Raw genomic sequence first — 26,297 nt, 5'->3', positions numbered from 1 at the left:
CCAGCACCCAACTGGTTGCAGTAAAGAAACTAAGACCTAGAAAGTACAGTAGGAATGTTATTACTGAAGCTATATATCCAGTAAGCTCCATTCACAAAAATGAACAGGAGAAAAGAGAGATCTTTATCTGCATTCAGGAAATACGAAGAAATCTATTCCAAAAGCAGAGCTGCAAAAGGTGTGAAATAATTATCAGGTTTGATTAGCCAACTTTTTCCCAAGTATCCATTCAAAAACAAAGTCTTGAAATCCCAAGATTTCTGCAGGTAAAGGATCCCTGCCCATTCAGGGAGATGGCAGGGTATTCCAAAAGGAAAAAAAAATTAAAAAATGTGTATGAGAGCCCTGCAGTATTTGTATAGTCAAGAGCTTTGCTACCGTATATAACAGAGATTTAAGAGAAGACGTATCACCAGCAGACCGTCACCTAGATGGCATTAGGAGTTTGTATTCATGCTGTTTTTAAACTCTTTTAAAGTTACCATACCCTCTCACAGTAGGAGTCTATAAGAGGCTACACTCAGACTTACTTGGGGGATATCGTTCATTTCCAATGCCTGGTGAAGACACGGTTGTAATCCTTTGTTTACGGATGACTGCTTCCTCCTTTGCTGACACTACCACACGATGGGCTTAGTCTTACAGTCTCCTTTAGGCAAGACCTGCAGGCTACAACTTCTAAAAGTGGCAGCAATGGAAAGGGACATCACAGGCATAATTAAAATGCACAGAAGTTAAAGAAAGGGCATTGAAATTGCAGCCCTAGAAGCAGAGCTGCTTTTATCTGCTATTTACGAATACGAGGTTTTGCTTCTGACCTCTGTCCTTCTAAGTTTATAACGTGAAACCTAACGAGTGAACTTGGCTTCTAGAAAAAAAAAAGAAAAAAGAAAAAGAAGAAAAAAAAGCATTCTGCTATTTAAATTATATAAGGCATTCAGGGTCATATGGGATCTTGCCAACTCAAAGTCGCCAACATGGGGGCTCAGCACGCAATTCATGTGCAGGGTGGAAGGGCAGTGCTGCAGGACTCGTTTTTCACACGATCCCAAGGCTCTTACCAATGGCACCATGAATGCACTGGTTACACAGAGGTTGCACAGCTGTGGGTGAGCTGCAGGCCAGCTAAAGCCCTGCTTCTCAGTGTGACGTGAGATCTTCGTTCTCTACTGATTAGTTCTTGCCAACCCAAATACCCAGCGCCTGGCATTTTTCGTATGGGTCAGACAGATGGATTTGTATAGAGCATTTGGAAATACTTCTGTCTCTTGTGCTTTCTCCGAGTGACAACTGTACCTTGGGGAATCCATGGCAGAGGGATCCGTGTGCTCAGGCTTTTCCAGACAAGATGACATGATGAAATTCAGACAGAGTGATGCAGCTGATGAAAGCAGCTTGTTTCTCCTGCCATTACTCAACAGCTGCCATTCCCTAGATGACTGTGGTTTGCCTTCATAAGGCACCCAAGAGAAATCTTAGAATTTAGGACATATAAACTAAACTGTTGATCAAGAATTCAATCTCTGCAGATTATAATTTATTGAAATGTGTGAACGCTAAACTCCACTCATAATACTTAACCTATTTTTTATTTTAACCATACAATTGCTGCTGATGGCTGAATTGAAAGCCCCAATGAAATAAAGCAATCTGTGTTTGTTCAGTTGCATCACAGAAGAGGTGCTCCAAAGTTTGCATCACCTAAATGGTGTCTCATTGCTCTGATAGACATCTGCATTCAGCAGCTCCAAGCCTTGATTCTTCAGGTGATACCACCGCAATCTCCTCATCTGCTTTCCGACTCTGTTTTCCTTCCTTTCCTCTTCCTTCTGCCCCAGATAAATTCACAGACACCCACACGGGTCTCTGGTGACTACTAGGGTTATTCCGTACATTTCCTTGCTGCCTGTTGTCTTCTTACTTGGGCAACACCACATGTTTCTACATGCACGAGCACCATTTGTGCAGACAGCAATGAGCTCCTTCTTCCCCCAGGTAACAGTCATTCCCTCTGAGGTCAGGTAGACCCAAAGCATACTTTTCTGAGGGAAAATTTGTCTTGATGATGTGCATGAACTGTACTTTGGAAACATGCAAAAAACATATAGCTGGACTGTTAAACCTCAGCACAGTATATAGCATTTAAGGATGTACTTAACTTTAGGCCACTGATTTCCAAGGGGCTTCTCACAAGACTGTAGTTAAGTACCTGTGTAAATGCCTTGAAGAGTGCCTATTTATTCCCAATGGCAGGACTGTTTTATCTGTGGGTCTGCACTGTGCTGCTAAAACTCCCTATCCCGTCAGGAGTTCACTTGCATCAGTGGGCTATTCTGCACTTGTCTACAAATTCATAGTTACAGGGAGGGGAAGAGGGTCCTTCTGGAAACAAATCTGTAGAAATTCTCCTCTCACCATAATTAATGTTTGAAAATGCCAATAATTACCCAATGTTTTCTTTAACACATTGGCCATAAAACCACCCAGTTACACCACTGCAATCCTGGGGATGAAACTTTGCTCTGATTCCCACTCTCTCCACTGGATCCCAGTGAGCAAGCTAAAATAGAAACAGCCATCAGGGCAGGAAATTAAATGGAGGCCAATAAACACTCCGGCAGGAGCCAGGGGAGAGCTGTACTTCATGGAATAAGTGGCTGTGCTAACTACTTCAGTGGTATCTGCTTTTAGTAATCCAGCTATACTGCACAGTTTTACCACGGAGGGCATTATCTGGCCATAAATTACTCATGGTTAAGGTGAGATTATGGACTATTAAGAAGGCTTTAATCAAATCAAAAATTAAATCCATTGGAAAAATGCTTTTGGAACAAGCAGCTCTTTTGCTATCCAAGCATTTCAGCACTGGGCTTGTGTATGAAAACACACACAGGAAACTAAGTCAGAGCTGACCAAGAGATGAGATATGGGAAAAATAATTAATCAAACGGAGGGTGACAAGTGCATTAGGGAACAGGTCCCTGGATGATAACTATGTTGTTCTGTGGCCTTCCAGGGATGAGTTAGGACAACACCAGGCTTGCTGTCTCTCCCTCTGCCAGTGCACATTCCTTTCTCTGCCTCACTCCTCTCTGGATGTCCTGGGGGAGGCATTCTCCTGTGATGTTTCTTCCCATGCACAGAGGTGGGCTTTGCCCCAGCTCTAGTCTGGTCACCTCAGGTTTTCATACCCCATTCCTGGTGGAGCAGTGTGCCGGCTGGCAAGCTAAATAGCCACACCACGTGGCTAGTGTTTCTCTAAGGAAACCATTTCTGTCATCTAAATGTCACAGCAGCGTTCCTTATGTGTCTTTCCAATGGTACAGCTGTGTGAGAGAAAACTAATTGGCTTCGGTGGCTGTGCGCAGTTCTGACATCTCTGTGATTGGAAGACTTCCTCTACGCGTTGGAAAACTTCTGAAAAGAGATCACTCTCCTGACATATTCTCCTGTCCCATAAACCTTTACAATTGCAAGGCTGGGACAGCTCACGTGTCCAGGGAGGGACAGTTCAGTGTAGTACATACTTTCTCCACCTACAAAAAGAAGCCTCAATTTTGCAAAAACCATCGTCTAATTAAACTGGCAAAGTTAGCCGTAAATTTCAGTCAGGTAATTTAATGGAACACACAACTTTGCAGGTCATTTTAGCTGTGTTTAATTTACTGTGGTGACTTGTGTCCAGAGATTTGAGTACTTACAGGGGAGCATGGATGATACATAATAGATGTGGGTGCAGATGTAAGCTCATAATATACTTGGCAAGTGGTGTTTTTTCTCATGTGAAAACATATTTGTAATCATTTCAACACAAGTCCTGGGATTTGATTTGAAATCAGTGCTCCTTGCCTTGAGATGAGTCATGTAGGTGACAGAGGAATCTCAGTCCTGTTTACAAAAGTAATTCTGGTGCTTGGGAGTCTAGGTCTTCCAATGACACCATAAAGAACAGGCTTCGTATCCAGTTTAATATCTTCTTTTGCCCTCTCACCATTGCTGTTTCACCAGAAGCATCATTAGGAACACACTGGTGTCTAGCTAAGCTTTGCCAGAAAGGTTTTTTAGGTCAAAGGTAGCTGATGGGTGAGGGCTGATGGAACAATTAAGGAGAGAGCCAGGAGAGCCAGCACTTCACCTGACCTGAAATTCATTTTCCATATCCTAGACATAAGCAATAACAACTGACTTGCTTGGACACAGCATGTTTGAGGATTGCGGTCTCCCAGCCAGTCCTAGCCTTAGGCTTCAAACTCACATATTTGCATATATGCTCCTGAAACTGTTTTTTTCAGATCTTCTAGTGGGTTGATGGCTGTTGTTCTGTCCTACACAATGGTGTCCTGATGTTAACATCATTCAAACCAGAAACAGAACGGCACTGATTAACACCAGCTGATTTGTCTCAGGGTCAAATAAAGCTTCTGTCAACAACTTGGAAAAAAGGATCAGGTCAAACTTAAAACAAGCCAGCCTGCCTGGAAAACAACTTGCCACCTCTCTGATAGCCTGAAAAATATTTTTTCAGCTCAGCTGCATTTTTCAGATGCATTTTATATAGCTGTTCATGTAACTCCATATGAAGATGAATGAGCCCAGATGTGATCTGAGCATCTAACATCCTTCGCTCATCTCCCCACCCGATGTTTTTTCCGGTCTCATGCTAAGATAGTCTCTGATTTTGCAGACAGACAAAAGAATGGAACTAACATTTCCTAGGTGATGACAAATTCTAATTAAATTTAAACGTTGGAGTTATTGTTTATGCTGTCAGCTCTTAAGAGCAGGAAGTGATCTTGCTTTTGCTTTTGCTTCTACGCTTTGAGCTCAAGAGGGTACTGGGGTGCTATTACTGTAAAGTCTCTTCTTGTTATGTAATGGCTGAAGGATGAAGCCTGAACACAGACCTTTGTTTTCTTTATGCAGGTGAAGGATGTTGTGGGTTATGATGCACTGGGCCATTGTTTCTTTACGGAAGATGGACCAGAAGAGCGCAACACGTTTGACCACTGCCTTGGACTGCTTGTTAAACCTAGCACTCTGCTCCCCTCTGACCGGGACAGCAGGATGTGCAAGCTGATCACGGAGGGAGCTTACCCAGGGTACATCCCCAAACCCAGGCAGGACTGTAGGTGAGTGGGAGCCTCCTTTTCTTCTGCCTGTTCTTTGCAGAACTGAGCCATAAAAGACAGCATTATGTGCATACGATTACGTAATCCTCTTTTCAGATCTGGGCTTCATGCCCCAAGGTCTGGGAGAGCAGTCTTATTGGTTCATCCAGAAGTTGCTGAGTTTAGAATGGGCTGGGCTCTGACATTTGTGCTCATATTGAACGATAGTTGATTTTGAAAATACTCACATTAGTTCTAAACCCATTATCTGCAGAGCACAGATATTGTTTAATGATACAGCATTAGTATTATGCATTCATTTGGCAGTTTACCCAAACTGTGAAGTGAAACCAAAATGGTATGATAAATGCAGTTTAGCACAAAATTAGAACTTGGCAATAAAAGATCAAAGACTGTATATGTCTGCTGGATCTCTAATAGTCTGTCTATGTATGAGCTCATGAAAACGTTTCCATGAAAACTTCTTAAAACTTCTATTTGCCGCAAAACCAGTATTAAACTTGAAAAATGCTGAATGCCTTTCATCTCCCTTTTGCAAGATCCTTTCCTCTGTGTCCTTTCAGACCTGCCAGCTGAGGTTTAGATGAGGATTATAGAAGCATTTGCAACAAGAAGGAATTTTACAAGTTCTTTTTGCAGTTCTGTTGCCTTGAAGAAAAAAAAAAAAGTAAAAAAAAAAAAATCAGGTGAAGTATAGAAGAAATATGACCAGCTTGGCCACACAGTTAAGCATTAGAATTTCTTCTCAGAAGAATTAATGGGATCATTGTTGGTAGTAATTTTTAAACACAAGCTAGAGAAACGCCAGTCACAAATACTGTAGTGGTAGTTGACCTTGTCACAAGGTCACTGTGCTCCTGAAAGCCATTCTAGCACTCCTTTCCCTGATTTTCCAGCTGTTTTTTTGCTCCTAAATCAAGACGCACAACCTAGGAATATGATTCAGTTTGTAATTACTGGCTGCTTAGACCATCTACTTGTTTTGATGCATATTGGGTAGTTAATTAGCTTTCTTGTTCTTCCTTCCATTCCCCCGACTCTTCTGGAGTACTAAACTCTTAAAGTACAACCTGTGTGCTTAACAGCTAGGCAAGCAGACAGGGAGCATAGCAAACAGTCTGGAGCAAATCTGTGGATGTCAAGTTTGCCTTTGGAAGTTTTGAATTGATGGTGATCATCAAAGCTTGAGAACAATACCCCCATGCAAGAGAAGGGAGGTCCTCCCCAGTGAAGTCTTGTCTTGAGACCACAGGGCATTGATGCTGCACTGAAGCTGCTGGGAGAGAGGAACATTTCTGCCCCTAGCTCAGATTTTTCTCCAGGGCTTTATTTTGCTGTATTTGGATGGGGAAAAAGATCTACACTAGAAGAAGGTGAATTTATGACCAACAAGAAGTCGATGAGAAAGTCTCTGGAGCTAGACTTCCATTCTCAAAATGAGACAGAGAGAAGCTGATAGATGCCTAACAGCTAAAAATCTTTGGGGGTTTTCATTTATTTAGAAAAACTCTCAACCTGCTGAGACTCTGCCAGTATCACCCATCCTGTCCTCAGAACAGACTGGGGTTTTGGCCAAAGAAACATATTTTTAGCTTTTTACTTTGGCAAGGGAAAGATTTGAAATACATGCAATGCTCTTTTTCACATCTGTGTTTGTTTATAAATTACACTCAATGTCTCCATTCATAAAATAAGAGTTAATCATCCATTGTGCTCATTTTCCACTGAAAATTCATTTAATAATCAGAGGAACATACTTAGTGTCATATTTTGGAAGGTTATTATATGAAAAAGCACTAGGAATGATATGCAGAAGTATAATGAAAAAATCCTACAGTACTTCAATCTGCCACATCTTCCTTTATAAAAGCATTTAGGGACTGATCAGACAAAACCTTGGTTTTGCACTGGGTTCATCCACCCTGCTGGTGGATGAGTACACCAGTGTTGTCCCACGCATCAACCCATGCCATCCCCTGGGACAGCGGCCAAGGCGCCCAGTGCAGGGACGAGGGATGAGCACCAGCTGTGGCTCTGCTGGCTTGGAAGAGGCAGGCAGGCAGCCGCTGCCAGCGGTGAAGATAATAGGATTGTGCCAGTAACCTCCCCAACCCACATGGCTCCGAGGGACAGGACAGGACTGGGATGACTGACATGTCACAGTGGAAATACTGTGGGTTTGAGGCCCTTGCCTATGCAGCAGGAGGCAGTCTATAAATAATTTCAAGTTGCATTTTTGTAGCCCAGCTCTGTATTATGTTTTCATGATAAAGTCATGCAGGCCAAACTTTGTCTCAGGTCAGCAAAATCCATTGGAATAAAGCCCCCATGAAGTCCTTCATAAAACAGACATAAGGGTTAGGTAGGTTCTTGAATCTCACCCAGCAAATTTAGGGAGCAAGCCATGAGTCTGCTGTTTGTAAGCACTGGAGGTTTTCCTCTGAAAGTTCATGTGCCCACTGGTTAATGAATGCTGTATGTCACAGGAGGCACGGTGATGGATTGATCTTCCCTCCTTGACGGGAATCTTTCAATTAAGTCTTTTATGTGCATTAGGCAAATGGAGTCCTTTTGTCCCAGAAGAAATGCATGGGGGGGTGGGAGCAAATAAAGTTAATGAATCACAGCAGCTTGCAGAAAAAGGAGGTGCTGGGGTATACTTGGAAAGCCTTTAGAGGTAATTCATCGGGTCCCTTGATTAAAAGAACCTCTAATGAACCGGAGGCTTATTAGGAGGCAAAGTGCTTTTCTGTAGCTTGTGCAACAACATATTTACCTTATCATAAAACAGAATTGACACCTGACAGCTTCATAGCAGGCTTGGAATTGCAATAGAAATTCCTCATTTAATACTCGGGGGTTTTAAAAGATAAGGCCATGTTCTCTGTCAAACCACAGAGGACAAATACGGTATGAGAAGGGAAAGAAAAGAAACAGCCCCTTTGCCCTAGGCAGGACCCCTTATCTGGGGCATTATCAGCCATGCCTGTACTGCGGGGAGTTGAGCTGTGATTCTGGCATGTGCTCAAAGTGTCATTTTCATCTCGTTCTTTGTTTTCCTCATCTGCAGCGCTGTATCCACCTTCTGGATAGCCAACCCACACAACAACCTTATAAACTGTGCAGCTGCGGGATCTGAAGTGAGTACAGAAGTTTCTGATTTGGTAACAGTTCAGAACTTCGAGCCCTGCAAGGCTCTGGTTGGAACAAAACCTGCTTCTGTTACTCAGGCATTTTTGAAACTGCTAGATCGAGACATATATTAATGTGGTTAGTGCTGCCAGTAAAAAATAATGCTTTTCCTTTTGCTGCACACTTCTTGTTTCTCCACACTTGCTGTTTCTAGAGCTGGATGGATTTAACAAAAATTCCCACCCTCTGCACAGTGTGCAGCCTGAATAAATGAAATAAATCTGACTGCATAGTGCCAGTGAAGTCTTTGTCAATGATTCTGTTGATTGTGGTACAGTAATGTTCCTCTGAAATTTCAATCAGCCCTAATGTTAATTCCACAGGAATTCTTGGTCACAGTAGGAGCTCTTATTTTTCTACAAAGACAAATAAGTAAATAAATCCTTAAACAAAGAGATGCATCTCTTAAGCAAACGTTTCTCTTTGTTTACGAGATGAGTCTTTCTAAGCCTTCAAAATTTGATTACCTGCATTCAGGTTCCTAAATATATTTTTAGGCAGGTAAATAACATTGACCTGATTTTTAAGACTTGCACATACACTGACGGGAGGGCACCAGTGAATTACAAAAGTCTTGCTTATACCTTCTATATAGATAAGCTCTATATAGAGCTTAACTTCAAGCACCCCAAAGATGCTGGGCAGGAGTCTGACTGTGAATATATGTGTGTGTGTGTGTGTGTGTGTACGTTCAACTTTCTGCTGAGTGTAGTAGAGAGGTCAATGCTGCTAGCTGTGATTTGTCCTGGTCTTCTGGCTTATGTCTTGTGGGTTTACTGATAAATCCTCGGGCTAATGCAGACCAGCAAAGAGGTTCAAGCGAAGGCTCAGCTGCCGGTTCTTTTTCTCAGGAAACAGGCTTTTGGTTTGTGCTGCACCACGTGCCGACGGGGCCCTCGGCAGGCATGTATTCCCCCGGCTACTCAGAGCACATGCCGATGGGGAAATTCTCCAACAACCGCGCGCATTCCAACTACCGGGTGAGTCTGCACGCAACTGGAATGCTGCCGTCCAAAAAACACCATTTTCTCGCTCCAGCTCTCCGGGTCTGCAAGTTATTAATGCCTGTGCTTTCTGTTTCACTAAAAGTTCATGCAAGCCTGTTTGTGTCTGCAGATAAAGCAGCTCGCATGCTGGCGTGGGAGCACTTGGAGTCAGCCAGCACCCGCTTCAGCTTGGCTCTTGGGCATTAAGGCTCTTCTCTCCGCTCAGTTGCTCTAGGCTCTGTGCTGCTGCTCTCCTAAAATAGCTCCTCTAGGAGCACCATCTATTGGCAACTTGTCTAATTATAGACCCCAACTGCCAATGTTAGCAATTAACTGAACAGCTTCTAGAGGGATAAATACAGCCGCCGTGTCTGATCGCTTTCTCTCACTCTTGCCTTATTTACCCCCGTGCCGTGGGGCTGTGAGGTGAGGGATGCTCATCACCGAGGGTCTGGGACTACAGCAGCGTGTTCATGGGTATGGGGGTACATTCACAAGAATCGCTCAGTTTCTGTTAACCTGCAGCAGTTTGGGGGGTGTATACAAGTCCTGATACTGTTGACAACCCTCTGTTTCATATGTTACTAACAGAAGCAGTTTTTAGGATCATGCAATAAGCTTTGGCTTAGAACAATTAGAGAAAGAACCTGGAAATCAAAAGAACCATCGAATAAATATACTGTAATGTCACATTTCCCTTTTCTTTTAGGCTGGAATGATCATCGATAATGGCGTTAAAACAACTCCAGCCTCAGCCAAGGACAAAAGACCTATCCTGACACTGATTTCTGGGAGGTAAAGTGTTCTGCACAGCTTGGTTTGGAAAAGACTTAACGTATAGCACTGACTGAGAGCTATGACATTGCTCCCAAGGAAGCTGATAAGAATCCTTGCGATGCTTTTGGGGATTCTTATTAAAGAAAGGTCTTCATTTAGATTTACCACCTAACTTTTTTTCCCCATTGCATATCATAACGGACTCCCAGCATGTACATCCTCCTGTTTTGTCCTTGCTTTTCAGCTCTGAGCTGAGCTGGCATGGATATTACACCTGTTCTAGGGTGTTCTATTTTTTTTATTTTTTTTTTACATAGAACCTCTCTATAGATGTATCATATCAGCAGACCTGGTCTGCTGGTCTGGAGGCACCTGAGAGTTCCCACTCTTTCCCCAAAGCAGACCACAGCAGGGAGGCTGAAGTAAGCAAAGGACTTCTGCAGGCAAAGTGTAATAGTGTAAGGGTTGTGCTTGCACCCTTTTATCTCATTAGAGGTTGGGTCTGGCTCTTAACATAGTTGCCAACCCCAGGGAGAGAAAAGGACTTAAATGCTCTCAAGTTGCACAGTTTTATTCCCTGACACCAGTGCCTCCAGTGGCACTGAACCTGCAATTTCCCATGACTGGGTTCCTCAACAGAAGAAAACATCTAGGGAAGAGCAACCTGCTGAACATCTCTGCCCAGGAAGGGAGAATGACTCTCAGCTTTTTCTTTTCCCCTTTCCATCTCTCGGGAGCTGTAGTCATACACTGGGCAAGGATTGCATGGGTGGGACCGGTCCCCTTGAGGGGACCCAGCCAGCGCTGCAGTCATCAGCTGTGCCCTTTGTCCTATGTCTGCATCGCCCCAGTGCCCTGCCTTGCAGCTGATGCTAAATGAAGTTCCAAAGTGAATATTATTTACAACATTTTAATGCTAAATCAATTGAAATAATTACATTGAAATTAATTACATAATGAAAGTGACTGCTGAAAAATAATAAGAGCAGCCTTCCCTGCAAATACCTCCAAATTCCCCTGGGAGCTCGATGCTGCTTTTCCAGATAGCTGAACGCGTGCCTTGGGAAAGTGCCTGTTGCCAGAGGCACAGTAAGTGATTACAAAAGGCAATTTGTCCCTTGCCATACAAGGGCAGGAATGACCCCTGGAAGCCAAGCAATTCATAATGCAGTCATGTTTGTGCTTGGTGATCACCCACCAGCGTGGGCTGCAGCTCAAAATATTTCTACCGCTTTCTACTTTTCACGTGTCAAAGCTGAAAGCCTGAATAAGTGATTATAGCTGGACTGGCCAGGGCAGCGTTGGAGGTAGGCTGGACAGTTACAAAGCTGGAGAGATTAATCTGCATTCGATTACGGCATTAAATATCTGGGCAGAACTCCGTACCTTATAGCGTTATTCCAGATACACATGGATGTGAATGAAACTGGAATCCATCTCGCAATATCTGTATTTAACAACGTCTAGGGAATTCACAAGGGCTGATACTAAATCTCTCTCTGAAAGCAAATTCATAGTGATGAGGCTGCCAAAGCAATATTCATTTACTGGAACCCCATCAGCCTGCCGCTCAGTTTTAGATTGATATGATGGCTTATTAAGCAAAGCAAAGCGCTATTGAATATCTGTTAGCGATTTGACAGCTTGGCCTCGCTACCCATTGGCGAGGCATGAATTTTAATCTCTGGACCATCCGCTGCTGGCACTGACTTGGATACTCATCTGTCAGGGTTTCTAAGCTGTGCTGTACTGATGGAAGATGCTCCTTCGGTAGCAATAAGGAGAGCAACCCCTCAGGAGCGGGTAAATGCCAGCCGAGCTCAGCAGCACCACAGCGAGCTGGATCCTCGCTCAGATGCTCTTGTCCGAGTGATGGCAGACAGGCAGCTGAGGGCACACTTTGCTGTAGCTTCCAACTTATGTTTCTTTTTTCTTTTTTTTTTTCCTACATCAGGCCAATATTTCATCATAGTTGAGGGTTTCGGAGCTAATAAATCTCTTATGTGTGTCCTGAGCAATGGGTAGTGGAGGAGCTACTCTCAGCCCCTCTCCAAGATGTTTTAGTTCCTTCCTGCAGTGAGGAAAAAATGCTCATTGTCACAGTACGGCCAAGGGTAGGAGATAAGAATGCTCAAAAGGGGAAACAAAAGGACACTTATCTAAACAGGAATATGCTAAAGGGTAACAGAAAAGGATTAAAAAACATCTCAGCCTTTTGGGAGCAATAATAAACTTTCCGTGCCTGCAGCAATATATCAGCAATACAATAATGGCAAGGTGAAAGGAAACTTGGAGCGGGTCTTTACAACTGCCTCGCCTGGACTGGCCGTCCCTTGGCAGCGGGGTCTGGCCACCGCAGCTCGCCGAGACACGCTGCTTGGCCGGACTGCTGTCCCAGGGCTGTTCTGAGCTAGCAGAAACCAGATGTCCTGCAGGGCCGCAGACCGAGCGAGGCTGCCTTCCCTCGCCAACGTTTCTTCTCTCCTTCTGGTTACAGATACAGCCCACACAAAGATGCTGATCCTTTGAAGCCCAGGGAACCTGCAATAATCGAGCGCTTTATTGCCTACAAGAATCAGGATCATGGGGCCTGGCTGCGGGGTGGAGATGTGTGGCTGGACAACTGCCAGTGAGTTTTGCCTTATTTCAACTCTCGGAGTTCAGCCTGGTGATTATGGCGAGCATAGCTGTGGTTCAGACTATTTATATTGCTTTGCACCTTTTTATACGGCCAAGATTGAAATAAAGATGAAACATTAAGTAAACGCAGGCATTGTTTTATGCAAACAAAACCTGGTTTTTGTCTGCACTGAAGATCACTTAGATTGTTTTTGCGTGCGATTCTGACCAGCATGCAAAAATGATAACACGCAAACACACACACACGTGCACAGATGCAAATAACTGTACCTTCTCACACGAAAAACAAGGTGCTTTGGCAAGAAGTCAGCAAAATCCACCACCTTTCCTGGCTAGGTCTGGTCACAGATCAGCTTTATGTGGTTCAGTGTTATGCTGAATAAGCTAGTACTGATGAAGTAGACATGAAACTATGCATCATAGCAGCAAGGGAGAGAAACTGGGCAAACACATCTTGTGCTCTTTGAAGGCTGTTTCCTGTGCTGGTCAGAACAGATATTTCTTTTGCACTTGAAAACAGATGATCTGCTACGTTTCCTTCTGCTGAGCCAGGCTCTTGATATCAACCAAGAATAAGAAAGAGGAGAAAAAGGAAAAAAGCTACTTTACAAGGCATATTGTGATCACCCTGCCACGAATAGCTGTCTCTCCATTATCTGGTGCCCAGCTGCTGGCAGGCCTGCCTTACCCTAGAGTGACCCATGTCTCCTAAAGCCACCAGAGGCTATAAACTGGCTCTAGTGACCTGTCAGATTGGCAAGAAGGAGATCGGGGCAGAACGGTCGGAAACGTAACACTGAGTCGCCCTGTTTATGCTTCTTGTGAACCAGAAATACCTAGCACACGCCACAGCCGACAAGTGATGTCTTTGCAGATCACTCGCATGTCACTTAGAGTTTGTGCTCTGAGTGCCACGTTCGGAGGGTACCAAGCTACTCAGCACGTTACCCCGTTTTATGAGCTTCCAGTAGCAATCCTACGGTTGCATCTGAATAAAAGGAAGCGGCTGTCAGACTGTAATTGCCTTTATAGCCACCGTAATTTCCGTTTGTGTTGCTACAATAAGACTTATGTAGTACATTAACAAAACTAATGTTAATGTGCTGTGCAGGGTACGTTTATGGGGCCGCAGAAACAGAGGGGAGGCGATAGCGCGTAATGGGCTGCCACCTAGAGACAGAAGTGGGATAAGGCAGAGCTGGGATTTACTCAGCTGCTGGCTCCTCCACTAAGGGTTTTGATATGCAGGAGAGAACAGTGACAGAAGTGTACATTTACTTGTGTAAACATGCTATCAAGATATTGACTCAAACCATCACATTAATTGTAGCCTCCCCATAAGCTGGAGGCATTGATCAACAGTTGTGATTTATCTCATCTAAAAGCTTTGGAATTTGAGCAAAATGGGAGGACATTGCAATTTTTATTTTTAATAAGGAAGATCATATCTCTGTCTTCCTGCTAGTGACAAAGAAGCCAAGCTTCACTGCTTTTATAGCATTTCCCCTAGTAAGGTTATTTCATGGAAACAGTATGTAATACGTGAACACAGGGAAGCACAGAGCTGTGGGTAAGACAAAGCATTATTAAATAACAAAAGGTAGTTGGGGGTGAGAGATAAACACAATCTTTTTACCTAACAGTGAAACGAGTGTGATAATTAGATGCAGGGAAAAACCTTTGACAGGTAAACTACACCCAGCCATCTCAGACTTAACTTCCACATGGAGCAATTAGGTGCATGTCTGCTGCTTCTTATGAGTCACAAATACCTCGAGATGTGCCAAAAAAATCTTCCAAAACTGGAAAGGGAACAAGCACGCAAAAACCTGAGTTCTCCTACGAGCACCATTCAGTAATTAAGCCCTGCTGCCCTCCGCCTCCCTGGTTTGGTGATTTCAGTTTGACATGATAAAACAAACGAACAAAACCAAACAAAAATCTCTTCTGAAGCACCTCTCTTCTCCCGGCAGGTTTGCAGACAATGGCATCGGGCTGACCTTGGCGAGGTAAGTGTCACACGGGTTGTGCCGCAGTGTGGGGCACAGGCCGTGAGCAGCCCCTTCACCTCCAGGCCTTTCCCTCTAGTGGTGGGACCTTCCCTCATGATGACGGCTCAAAGCAAGAAATCAAGAACAGCCTGTTTGTTGGCGAGAGCGGAAACCTGGGCACGGAGACTATGGACAACGAGATCTGGGGACCCGGAGGCCTGGATCACAGAGGCAGGACCCTGCCCATCGGCCCGTAAGTTCAGCTCAGCACATCAAAGCGCTCGCTGTTCCCACTCCTGGTACAAGCTCCAAGCCGGTGTGGTTTCCTCAGCACTGTTTGGTTTAATAGCTTGCACACAAAGGATTTGGTTTCATGTCTCCCTGTCCCAAAGCCCTCCCTGTGCAGCTGCTGCTGGCAGGTATGTACTTGCAGGCTGCCAGGACGGCATCAAGCTCCTCTCCTCTTTCACCTCCCCTTTGCAAACAGAGTTGAGGAGACAGTCAAAGGAGTGTGTGCTAGCTGGGAACTTTTGTACATATAGTCAGCAGTGGTTGCATGAAGTGGCCGTCTCCATCCAAGGCAGCTGCCAGGAAATCTCACAGAAGGCCTTCCCTGGGCTTGAGCTGGCCTAGATGTGGTCATAGACGGCCTCAGAGCTGCTGTTAGTATTGCTGCTGTGCTACGGGAATTTAATGCCTTCAGTAAATAGCTTCAAAACATCTAGTGAACTTTGTGTGTGGCCTGTTCCTGGACCTTAGGCCTACAGATTTGTTTGCAAGTGAAGTAATGTTTTGATGTTATTTCTGAAAACAGTTATCCTAACAGTAGCTCTGTAGTGAAAAACATCTCAACAGATATTTTTCTGCCATTCTATGTGTCTCAACTTTGCCTGTTGGTAGTGATGCAGCAGGTTTATTGTTAGCCATACTAATAATGAAAAGCTACTCTACTAGGGCTCTTCTTCTAATATCCTTTATATATAAATATGTGGGCATCTATTGTCTTAAGTATTGTGTGCAGAAACTCAGTGACAGAAGTATGAACTTGCCACAGAAACAGGGTTTCGAAGGGAAACCATTCATATGAGAAAGGGATCAAATTGTGATTTATTATAAGTGAAATATGAAATATCATCTTAGCCTCTTAAGGAGTTTAAACATCACATTCAGTTAATCAGCATGAAAATAGGGTTATCTTTACTTTGCAGCTGGTATCAGAAAAAGCTTTTAAAGTTTCATTGGTTTGTGCCCTCTCAACTGTTTTCAACCTTATCGGTGAGATCTTTCCTCGATTTCAAATCTGTTTTTACTGCAATTAAGTTGCACTGTTTCTCTGAAAGATGTGGTAGGACTTCTTCTAGCCCTACTGTTACTCAGCCCAAGGAGTCTGTGCAGATCTGAGGAGTTTCAGGTTTCGCTGCTGCAGAACTCATTTGTGATAGCACACACGGATTTATTCATTTTTAGTTCAATGCCTTGGCACGGCTCTAAGTTCCTTCCCTTGAGAAGTACAGACTAAATAAAGATGATCTGTCTCAGACATGAGCGAACTTGAGATGAACTTGCAAGATTAAGAAGACTTCACAGACCTAAAAAGCAGGGAAATCCCTTCTCTTCCAAAACATTAACTCAGGAGTCATCCTACGGGCTGTGGAAAATGATAGCAGCTGAGAATCAAGTGCTATGGGACTGTCCATGTCTAGAATGCATTCTCAACCTCATGCTCATGTCATGACCATGTCTCTGTCTCCTCCAAATCTGTTTTAGGAACTTTCCCATTCGAGGGATTCAGTTCTACGATGGCCCGATCAACGTCCAGAACTGCACCTTCCGCAAATTTGCTGCCCTTGACGGCCGGCACACGAGTGCCTTAGCCTTCAGGCTCAATAACGCCTGGCAGAGCTGCCCCAACAACAACGTAACCGACATCCATTTTGAAGATGTCCCTGTGAGTTATCCTTCCCAGTAAGGCCTTTGACAGTTGGCTTGGAAACAGGGTTGTGGGCAAAAAGGGTGTAACAGCCTTTGGGAAAAAAAAACAAGACAAAACAAAAAAACACTAGATCTGCAGGAGGTGCCTGTTGTCTTTGCCACAAATTTAAAAAAGAGAATGACATCTGAGAGAGAGGAAATTGGGTGGGTGAAATAACAAGCAAATCGAGTTTGCAGCAAAACAGAAGTAGGCATCAGTATCAAAAAAATAGTGACATTCAAGTGAAAATCACTTTCCTTTCTGTATGTCTCAGAAACTGGTGAATTAGGGAGAAGAATCTGCCCCCTTATTTTCAACACAGGTATAATATTAAAGAACAGAGGGAAGTCTGTTGTGGAAGGTCTAACTCGCCTAGAAGCAACAAATACTAATTTTGGGAAACAGCCAGTGAAACTGAGCAGATGCTGGATAATTGTGCAGCCCTGCACACCAGAGTAAATCCATGGACTCCAGTTCTGCAGACATAAATGAAAGCAGAATCCAGCCAAAATGTGGCTGCCAAATGTTGAATTACAACATGAACTTCTGGGTGCTGGTCTGAACCTGGTCTGGGGTCTGTGATTTAGTTATTTTTGTATTTGCTTGCACAAATATGTGCTAACTGGTTGCTGATGTTCACCTCTAGCAGCTGTTAAATCCAACTGCCAAACATGACCAACAAATAAATAAAGTGGTTGGGACTGAAATTATTTGGGTTGCTTAAGTTTCAAAAAGTTAGCAAACTTGCTCGTGTGTCAGGAAAAGTGCTGACTAGTGATCCTTGTGCCAAATGGGATGGGAAAGGCAAAATTCCCCCAGAAGTGTTGGTAGGTCTCTCTCTCACATTGCACCAAGCAGGCTGGTGACATGACATTTATTTATGCTGGATAAAAATATGTCAGAAGTTGCCCGAGCAGCCATTTCCCAAGGGAGGTCACTGATTGTTCCCAGCATCATTATGACTTTATGTGGCTTTGGAACCTTAAAAATGTATTAGTGGACAACAAGTGAAGTGGCTATAGTGAAATTGTCCTGTCTCCTGAACCTTCCTCCAGAATTTTAAAACAAGTCTTCATTACTGTGGCTGCAGTTTGGGTTATTTTAGCCTTTCCCCCAGGGTCAGCAGGAAAATCTGTGTCTGCTCTGTCTGACAAATCAGACACACCTTTAAAGAGCACGACCCATCTCTATTCAGACTTCAGACTTAATGAAGAGGCAGTGTGCAGGTAAAGGGGGAAAATCCCAATGTTCCTGTACCAAATGACACTGATGTTCCTGCCAACTAACAGGACCAACTGAGCTGAAAATGATTTCGTTGTTTCCAGCTTTGGATGCCCTATTTCAGAAGCTCATAGTTTTATTAGCACAGAACTGTTATCCCAGAACACCTGGAACTCCAAACTTCATCTGGAGGCATGGAGCTTCAGGGCCACTGAATATCAAGCTTACAATATCTCAAGCTGAACAGCCAAAAATCTGTGGCTGTTTAAAGAATGATGTTATTAATGCATACGCTGATTTCTACGTGCACAACTTGACCCCCAAACTCAACAATATTTCTTGTCCAAGCTGTTTTCTAAAACCAAATAAAGTCAGAAAATGGGTCCTTTGAGCCGTGTCAGTGACCACAGCTGTCCTTTGCTTTGTACTTTAACTGATTAATTCCTTTTTGGTGACATAAATGTGTTTCACTGTTTTGTTTAGATTACCTCAAGGGTCTTCTTTGGAGAACCTGGACCCTGGTTCAATGATCTGGATATGGATGGTGATAAAACATCAGTTTTTCATGATGTAGATGGCTCTGTGTCTGAATATCCAGGCTCATACCTGATAAAAGAAGATAACTGGCTAATCAAACACCCTGACTGCATCGATGTGCCCGACTGGAGAGGTTCTATCTGCAGTGGACACTACGCACAGGTAAAGTTGCTAACTTTGCAGTTTTGTAATCACTTTATACTTATTTTAATTCTCTTGGCACTGTACATCTTGACCTTTAGAAACTGACTTTCTTCGGGGTGCCCAGGACTTAACTGCATGTGTGAACAGGTGGTTTTGAAGGTGACGATATTGGGCTTTTGCTCAGATGCTTTGGCCTTCACTGTTAACTGAAACAAATTTTACCTGAAGTCCTGTGAGAACTCCACAAGCATTAACAGATTGATATTCCCAAATGTACTGGTTTCTGGGTAGGGGAAGGTTATTTTCCCTTGTTTAATGGCGGGAAATGTTACCCACAGTGCTATGGGAAGTGTGCTGAGGAGTCAAAATTAGGCTTCAGCTCTCATGATCTTTCATCCTGTTGTGTAACCACAAACCATTCTTCCTACCACACGAGCTCCTCACCCCACTGCCGGGAGAGAGCCCTTACTTTCCTCTCATGAGTAGCACCTTTTTTTTTGTCTTAGGTGTTGCAAGTGTTGTTTTTTTTCAGTGTAGGGCCACTAAAATCAATTCATAACCACTGAGCTGTTTTTCCTGCTTCTGAAATCCAGACAGAAGGGTCCTTGTTTAACAGAAGTCAGATGTCTGAGGTAGATGACATCCCACAGCCAAGGGTTGCCACTAACATTGTGGAATACTTCAGCCCGACTGTAGGCCTGCCTGTAGCCTTAACTGGCACACACTCTTGAACTCAGTGGACAAGGAAATTATCTTTTTTTTTTTTTCCTGAAAATTATTTTGTTGAAAAGTGAAAAAGAAGCTGAAGAAACTGAATATACAGGTATAAATGTATGTCATACAGGTCACTGCTGAAGTCACAGGCCTCACACAAGTTCACAGCTATTAAGTAGCTGGGACTTTAATGTTTTACTGTAGTTCATTCTTTCTCTCATCTAGATCTACATCCAAGCCTACAAGCCAGCCAACCTCAAAATGAAAATAATAAAAAATGACTACCACAATCACCCACTCTACTTGGAAGGGGCTTTGAGCAAAAGCACTCATTACCAGCAGTATCAGCCAGTTATAACTCTGAGGAAAGGCTACACCATCCACTGGGACAAGACAGCCCCTGAAGAGCTGGCCATATGGCTCATCAACTTCAACAAGTGAGTGATCCAACTGAATTCCAACATTCCAGCTCAATAATGTAACTGCATATTTTTAATGGGTGAGCTCATCGCCTCATGAACTCTTCCAGAATGAACATGCTTGTTCCAGGAAGTCCATTGACTTCACCATCTTTCCATCTGACATCTTAGATTCCTGTTTCCTCCCCAGGGAAGCCCTGGAAGATAACACTATTCGTTTTTAGAAGCCTAGAGCTAATTCATTCCCGGTGCATAGAAGTTGGAGGTGTAGGAGTCAAGAGCGGATCTGACCCCCACTGCACAACTAACCCATGGATGTTGTGTCTAATTTACATGGCATTCATTCATCACAAGTCATTAAAATTTTAACTGGCCATGAAAAAAATAAGTTACATTTCAGAGTGAATTATTTAAATTGGCTTTTAACATGCCCAGGAAAATAATAGTCATGTGTCAACTTGTTATAATTTGGGTCTTTGCTATTTTAGGAATGACTGGATCCAAGTAGGGTTTTGTTATCCTAGAGGGACAACATTTTCCATTCTGTCAGACATTCACAATCGTCTCTTGAAGAAAACATACAAAACTGGAACCTTCTATAGAACCTCTCAAATGGAGAAACTGGAGTACAGATATCCTAGCAAGGGATACTACTACTGGGATGAGGACACTGGGTAAGGAAATGACCCTTACTTATTTGGACAGTGTTGAGAAAGCTGCTGAAATCATGAGCCTTTTGGCTAATGCCATTAGCAGGGATCACAACAAAACCAGGAATTCTTTCTGGGAATGTGACCAGCATTTAATTTTCTTGGGACTCCCACAGCTGCCAGTCATTCATAGGCTGTGCTGCACTGCCAGCTACTCTGGGAAGTGTTTTGCCAAGTGAATACAAATTAGGAAAAAAAAAAAAAAGTAAAGTGCAGACCATAGCACTGAACTGGAGACACACCCAACCCTTTTTGTTTTGAACAGCAACCATTTATAAATACTAAGACAGGGATGCACAGGAACCAGTAGTGTGAAGTCTGTTGTTTTCTTTTAACAAATTAAAAAAAAAAGGGAAAGAAAGAAAGAAACATAAAATAAAAACCATTTATCTCTCTGTGTAAATGAACATTATAAAATAGAGCTGTAAGGTAGTTCAGGTGTCAGCTAATCTCTGTCTTAATTTTCCTGACCTCCCCAAACAATTTCTGAGATGCATCAATTTAATTGCATGTAATTTGCATTATAATTTGCAGACTGAGGGTTTGCAACATGCATTATTACAAAGCATTAGGAAAGAGTTAAAAATGGGACTTTTTGTCATATTTTGCACAGAATGCTGAAGTATGCTCTTCACTCTTCTCTCCTATCCACAGGCTGCTGTTTCTGAAACTTAAAGCTCAAAATGAGAAGGAGAGATTTGCTTTCTGCTCTGTCAAGGGCTGTGAACGAATAAGGATCAAAGCTGTGATTCCAAAGCACGCTGGTATCAGTGACTGTGAAGCCACGGCCTATCCCAAGTACATTGAGACGCCCATAGTAGAAGTGCCAATGCCTAAGAAGCTATCAAGTGCACAGCTGGTAAAGTAGTTTTTCTTATCACAGAATTATTGTCATTGTAAATCTGTAGTTCTGGCACATATTGTTCCCATAGTCATGGAAAGACTGTACCGGACTCAGGTTATCACGAGCCTAATTTTCTGAAACGGACCAGGCATGCAAAGGTATATGAAACAGATTATTTCAAGTGCAGAGCGCATTGGTCCTCAAAGGACAGAGCTGTTCATGACTTCAGCTGAAGCTGTGTGTAAAAGCACAGGGTAAAAAGTGATGATTGGTCCAGGGAATGTGCTGTTGGAGAGAGGCAAGTATGCCTGCCTGGCCTCCGGCCCCTCCAGGCTGTAAGAACAGAGGGAACTGCTCAGCTGTGTCTCATTCATATAAAGGACTTTGCACAACACTTTGTCTCCTATATCCTGTCCAGTCTGGTTCTGAGCGAAGGAGGGGGATATTTTTCTGTTTTATTTTGTTTTGTTTTCCACTCATCACCCTTGAAGCAAGAATGCATAGCAAAGCCTCACAGAATCATGTATCAGCTCTGCAAAGTGAGAATCACTTAAGCTCTGCCATTTGGTGAAACAATTTAGATGCTGGCAGGGTGAGCAGAGAGGTTACCATTGTGCCCAGTCTCATTAGCAATGCAATTTGGCAAGTCACAGCTTATTATGTAGCTTTCTTGCTGATTGAATTTTGAGGTTTAAAATGTTTTCAGCATTCGGGTATTGGAAATCCTCATCAGAAACTTTTTTTTTAATAAACAGAAAACAAAGGACCACCTACTGGAAGTGAAGATAGAAACTTATAAGAAACAGTACTTCCACCTAAAGGACGACTTTGCATACATTGAGGTAAGCAGGTCATCCCAGTGAACTTTGTCTCATAAAGATATCTAAGATACTTGCTTCATTTTTGTGGAAAACTTGCTTATGATGTTACCATGAATAATTAGATTTGGGTCACTTTTGCTTTGTATATAAAAAAAAAAAAAAAAGCAAAAAGCAGGACAGCTTGACCTCAGTGATCTGGAATTCTGCCCTTTGATATAATGAGCAGTCCCCTGATTCAACACTATCAGTGCTTCTTAGAGATGAATGTTTTGCATTTGTGTTTCTTCAACAAACCAAGAATATTCCTTACCCTCCACACAGGTTGATGGTGTAAGGTTTTTCCTCACCGATGAGGGCATTCAACTGATTGTGATTGATGGACATCATGGGAAAGTGGTTGACCGAGTAACATTCAAGAATTCAATTCTACAAGGAATCCCAGCACAGATAGAAAACTATGTCAACAACATCAAAGATCAGTGAGTAATCTGCTGTTACTAAGGCAATTCTGTACAAGAATGCTGTACAACACATCTTTTTTGTGGCTTTAGTCACCTAACACGGGCCAGACTGACTGGGCTAGCAATGTGTTTCTGTACCTGCTGACTCCAACAGAGTCCAAATGTGCGCAGGACATCCAGGCTGCAGAAAGATGCAGACTGTGATTTAGGAACAGATCAAGCCTCTGATAAGCTGCAGAGCTACATTTGATTAATAAACTGCAGATCCACATTTATGTGGTGGGTTACAGATAAACTGCAGGCTTAAATTCAAGAATAAACTCAGCACTTATCGGTACAGATGTGCACAGTTTACATTTTTCTATTGCCTGCACACTCTCTCAAATAGCAGAAAATCCCACTAATAAAATGCATTCCTCTTTGCACGTTTCCTGCCAATACTTAAGGTCTCTATGCTTTTATTTTTAAAACATGGGGAGACAGAAATGCAGAGTTTTGCAAGTGGGTGGTAAGTACCCAAGGAATGCTCTTGCATCCTGGAGGACAGTGGGTTTGTCTGTGGGAATAGTAAAGGTAACATCAGAAACCTGTTATGTGAAGGGTTTGTTCCTATGCTGGTTTGTAGAGAGCTACGGGGAAATGAATATACTTCCCTGTTATTAAGCCTATTTTGATTTGAAATCCGGTACCTAACATTTAATACAAATATGATTGCTTTGCTGATGAGCAATCTGTGGGCAGATCAACAGGCTATTTTTCTAGGATTTATTATAGAGCCCTGGGGGGAAGTTTCAGCAGGGTGCCATGAATGAGGATGCAGAAGTGTTTCTACTGTCTTAAATAGTCCTAAAGGTTGCAAAAAAACCACATCAAGTAGTTACTGTAGAGAAGTATAGTAGTTGCTCACTTTTCTTTCATTAAAAAAAATAAAATAGGACATTTCACAGAAACCATCATCCTCCTTTGTAAAAAGTCCGCTCTCTATCCCCACTGAACCCTGCTGTCTGGATTCTTTCTTACTTTAGAAGATTGAATTGTAATTAGGCTTTAAGTGCATTTGAGTCTATCTGAGCCTCATTGTCTTCTCTTGATTAGTATTGGAACTGGATTAGGATTAGTGTTAGGGTTAAGACTGGAACTGGATCCAACTTGGTCAGCAGCTCTTGGGTCTCACTCAGCTGCGTGTGCTTGCAAGGGCTAAACCCTCAAATTCTTCTCCTCATTTCACCAAAAGCTTTCCCAGCCTTTCCATTCCGATCAGACAAAGACTTCACCTACAACCATTGTTCATCCGTTTGTTGAGTGAGGGTGTTGTTCAGTTGGATGCAGCCACCATACAGAAGGAGGGACCGTACAGCCAGCAGCTTCTTGTCACCATTCCCCCTCTGCGGTGCAGAGCACGAGCTGTACAGAAAAGTGGTGCTCACAGAGGGGAGGAGGCTCCACCACCCAAAACACCTAGCCAGCCTCCCATGATGATACTCCTAGAACAACTTTTAAATACGTTTATAGCTCTGGGGATGTGAGAAGAGCTGTTTCTAGCAATGACATGCCTCTTGGTTCATTTAAAGAACATTCTACAGGCCAAATTACTTCTTTTTTTTTAATACATCCTTTTTTTTTTTCTGATGAGTTTCCCAGGGGTAAAAAAACAAAACATCTGTTTAATTTATTTTAAACTTCCATAGCAGAAAAGGCTTAATAGAAACTAAAGATTTTACCAAATAGAAAAAAGAAGCGATTCAGCATGCACAAAGTAGTCAAAAACCAGCCTGAAGGCTCAATCCATTCTTGTAAGCACTGGTGGATTTTAACACCTCGGTTTTATTTTAGGAAAAGACCTGATGACTCTTAACTCCTCTGCTTCTCTTTTTCCTTTGCCACCATCCACTGCTGTTTTCCCCTGAACAGTTTCAGTTCCAGCTGAGGTGTTAGGATGTAACTACGGCACGCAGTAGCTCAGGGCTTGAGCTCTGCAGGAGCTGCTGCCTAATTAATTTTAGCGACTTGTGTCCACTGTGATGCAGGAAAGCAGACCCAGCAAGACTATCAGTTGAGAGCCAGTTGAGTCAGGAAAGCTTCATTCATGGAAACCCTGCAAGGTGGAATGAAATTATTTAATCTGACCAAGTGTTTGCTCAATTATTCTGCCATGCAGCTTTAATTAAGAGCTGAGCAAGAATGGCATCCCAGCCCCACTGAACGTAGCAGCAAACTTCCACCGAGCTCACTGAAGTGTACTGCTCTTCCTTGATGTGCTCTGAGATAACCCTTGGAGGTGTTCGTGCATCTTGTATGGAAGTAATGAGTTAACTTCCCTGAGTGGCCTGTGCTCCGCTCTGGACAATTTTCTCTGTATGATTACCCCTTCATATTTAATTCCGATTTTTATTCTACACTTTTAGAATTAAGCCCAGTTGGTTACTGAGTTTTATCCAAGTGCTTGCAGATTTGTACTAGTTTAAAGTACTTAACTCAAGTCTTTTGTTTATCACTTTGCATTTGTAAAGGACCCCGAGAAATTTTTAGGTGAAAAACTTACGCAAGTAGGACAATAATAAAAAAAAATCTAAGACGACAGATTATTTGAGACTTGCAATGAACATCCCAGGGAGAGCATGTTCCTTTCCGAGCAAAGCAGGATGGAAGTGCTGGTTGGAAACATTTGAACCACCCTAGAAACCAGTGTATTAAAAAGAAAAAAAAGGCAAATTCCATCTGTTTCCTAATGGGTTTTGCATGATTGGAAAAGTGAACATATGACTAAGATTTTAGCTTTGACAAAAGCCATTAAGGCAGAAACCACTGTAGTTCATGGGTGTCTTTGAGTCACACAGGCTCAAGCCAGACAAGCGAGGACTGTTTTCTAACTCTTCATCTGTTTATAAATGGCTTTGTTTCCTTCAGCTCTATAGTGCTGGTGACGTCTAAAGGAAGATTCATTTCAAGAGGACCATGGACTAAAGTATTGGAGAAACTTGGAGCAGGAGAGGGCTTTAGGTTAAAAGGTAACTGCTTTTTAAAAATGCAGATCTAACAATGCTTTGATCTATTCCCCTCCCATGGTTCCCATAAAGGCACTTTTTTTTTCTGCTTCTAAACTTTGCCTTGCTTATTTCTATCAGCATGCGCTCAGACATCCTGGGAGCCATCAGTTACTTATTCAGGAGGGTTGTATCCCCTGCAGATTTGGATAACAGCAATTGGTTTAAAACTGTAGATGGAAAAGTGACCTGGCAGTTGCTGTTAGAGTAAAGGAATTCCAGGGCTTCCAGATTTGTTTTAAATAAAGAGGTATTTTAACAATAGAAATACTGGACTTTTTTCCCTCACTATATGCCCCAAAATATTTTTTTGACTTGTCTGCAAATATTTTTATCTGGTTTTCTCCTGAAACAAAGTTCCAACTTGAAATCAAGCGTCTTGATTTCAAAGTATCGCGTACTGCGCCAGAATGTTGTTCTTTGTGCATAATGCTCTGATCAGCAACAACTGCAAGCTTTTTTTCCCTGAGTATAACCACCATGGAAATGATAATAGCTTCAGTAGACAGCTCAAGCTGCCTGCTCTGACAGGGGGTTTCCTGCTCTCTTTCTCCTCTGCTATGTGTCACAAAAGGGCTATTGTTAACTAATGCAAGCATTCAACACGTAAACGCAATTTTAATTAAGCTTCATCAGGAAAGTATTTTTTAATATCTTGATAATGCATTATTGGCAAAGTTTGCATGCACATTTGT

The 26,297-nt window shown here is 42.8% G+C and overlaps 1 protein-coding gene across 3 annotated transcripts in view; it reads left to right on the top strand.

The window, feature by feature from the left end:
- The window catches only part of CEMIP (cell migration inducing hyaluronidase 1), a 112,478-nt gene that overhangs the window by 82,320 nt on the left and 3,861 nt on the right, over positions 1 to 26,297 (top strand). For all 3 annotated transcript variants that reach the window (XM_080607438.1, XM_080607436.1, XM_080607437.1), the window contains exons 14-28: positions 4,924 to 5,129; positions 8,200 to 8,269; positions 9,173 to 9,301; positions 10,017 to 10,102; positions 12,582 to 12,713; positions 14,698 to 14,733; positions 14,813 to 14,968; positions 16,483 to 16,663; positions 18,392 to 18,607; positions 19,529 to 19,740; positions 20,211 to 20,396; positions 21,087 to 21,291; positions 22,032 to 22,118; positions 22,419 to 22,576; positions 25,466 to 25,566. In XM_080607438.1, the coding sequence (XP_080463564.1) occupies positions 4,924 to 5,129; positions 8,200 to 8,269; positions 9,173 to 9,301; positions 10,017 to 10,102; positions 12,582 to 12,713; positions 14,698 to 14,733; positions 14,813 to 14,968; positions 16,483 to 16,663; positions 18,392 to 18,607; positions 19,529 to 19,740; positions 20,211 to 20,396; positions 21,087 to 21,291; positions 22,032 to 22,118; positions 22,419 to 22,576; positions 25,466 to 25,566 (2,161 nt within the window). The remainder of the gene's footprint in view (positions 1 to 4,923; positions 5,130 to 8,199; positions 8,270 to 9,172; positions 9,302 to 10,016; positions 10,103 to 12,581; positions 12,714 to 14,697; positions 14,734 to 14,812; positions 14,969 to 16,482; positions 16,664 to 18,391; positions 18,608 to 19,528; positions 19,741 to 20,210; positions 20,397 to 21,086; positions 21,292 to 22,031; positions 22,119 to 22,418; positions 22,577 to 25,465; positions 25,567 to 26,297) is intronic.

This window comes from Anser brachyrhynchus (assembly GCF_964034855.1).
Source record: "Anser brachyrhynchus genome assembly, chromosome: 11".
Classification (NCBI taxonomy): Eukaryota; Metazoa; Chordata; class Aves; order Anseriformes; family Anatidae; genus Anser; species Anser brachyrhynchus.
The sequence above is the reverse complement of the archived record's forward strand: the minus strand, read 5'-3'. Positions and strand labels throughout refer to the sequence as shown.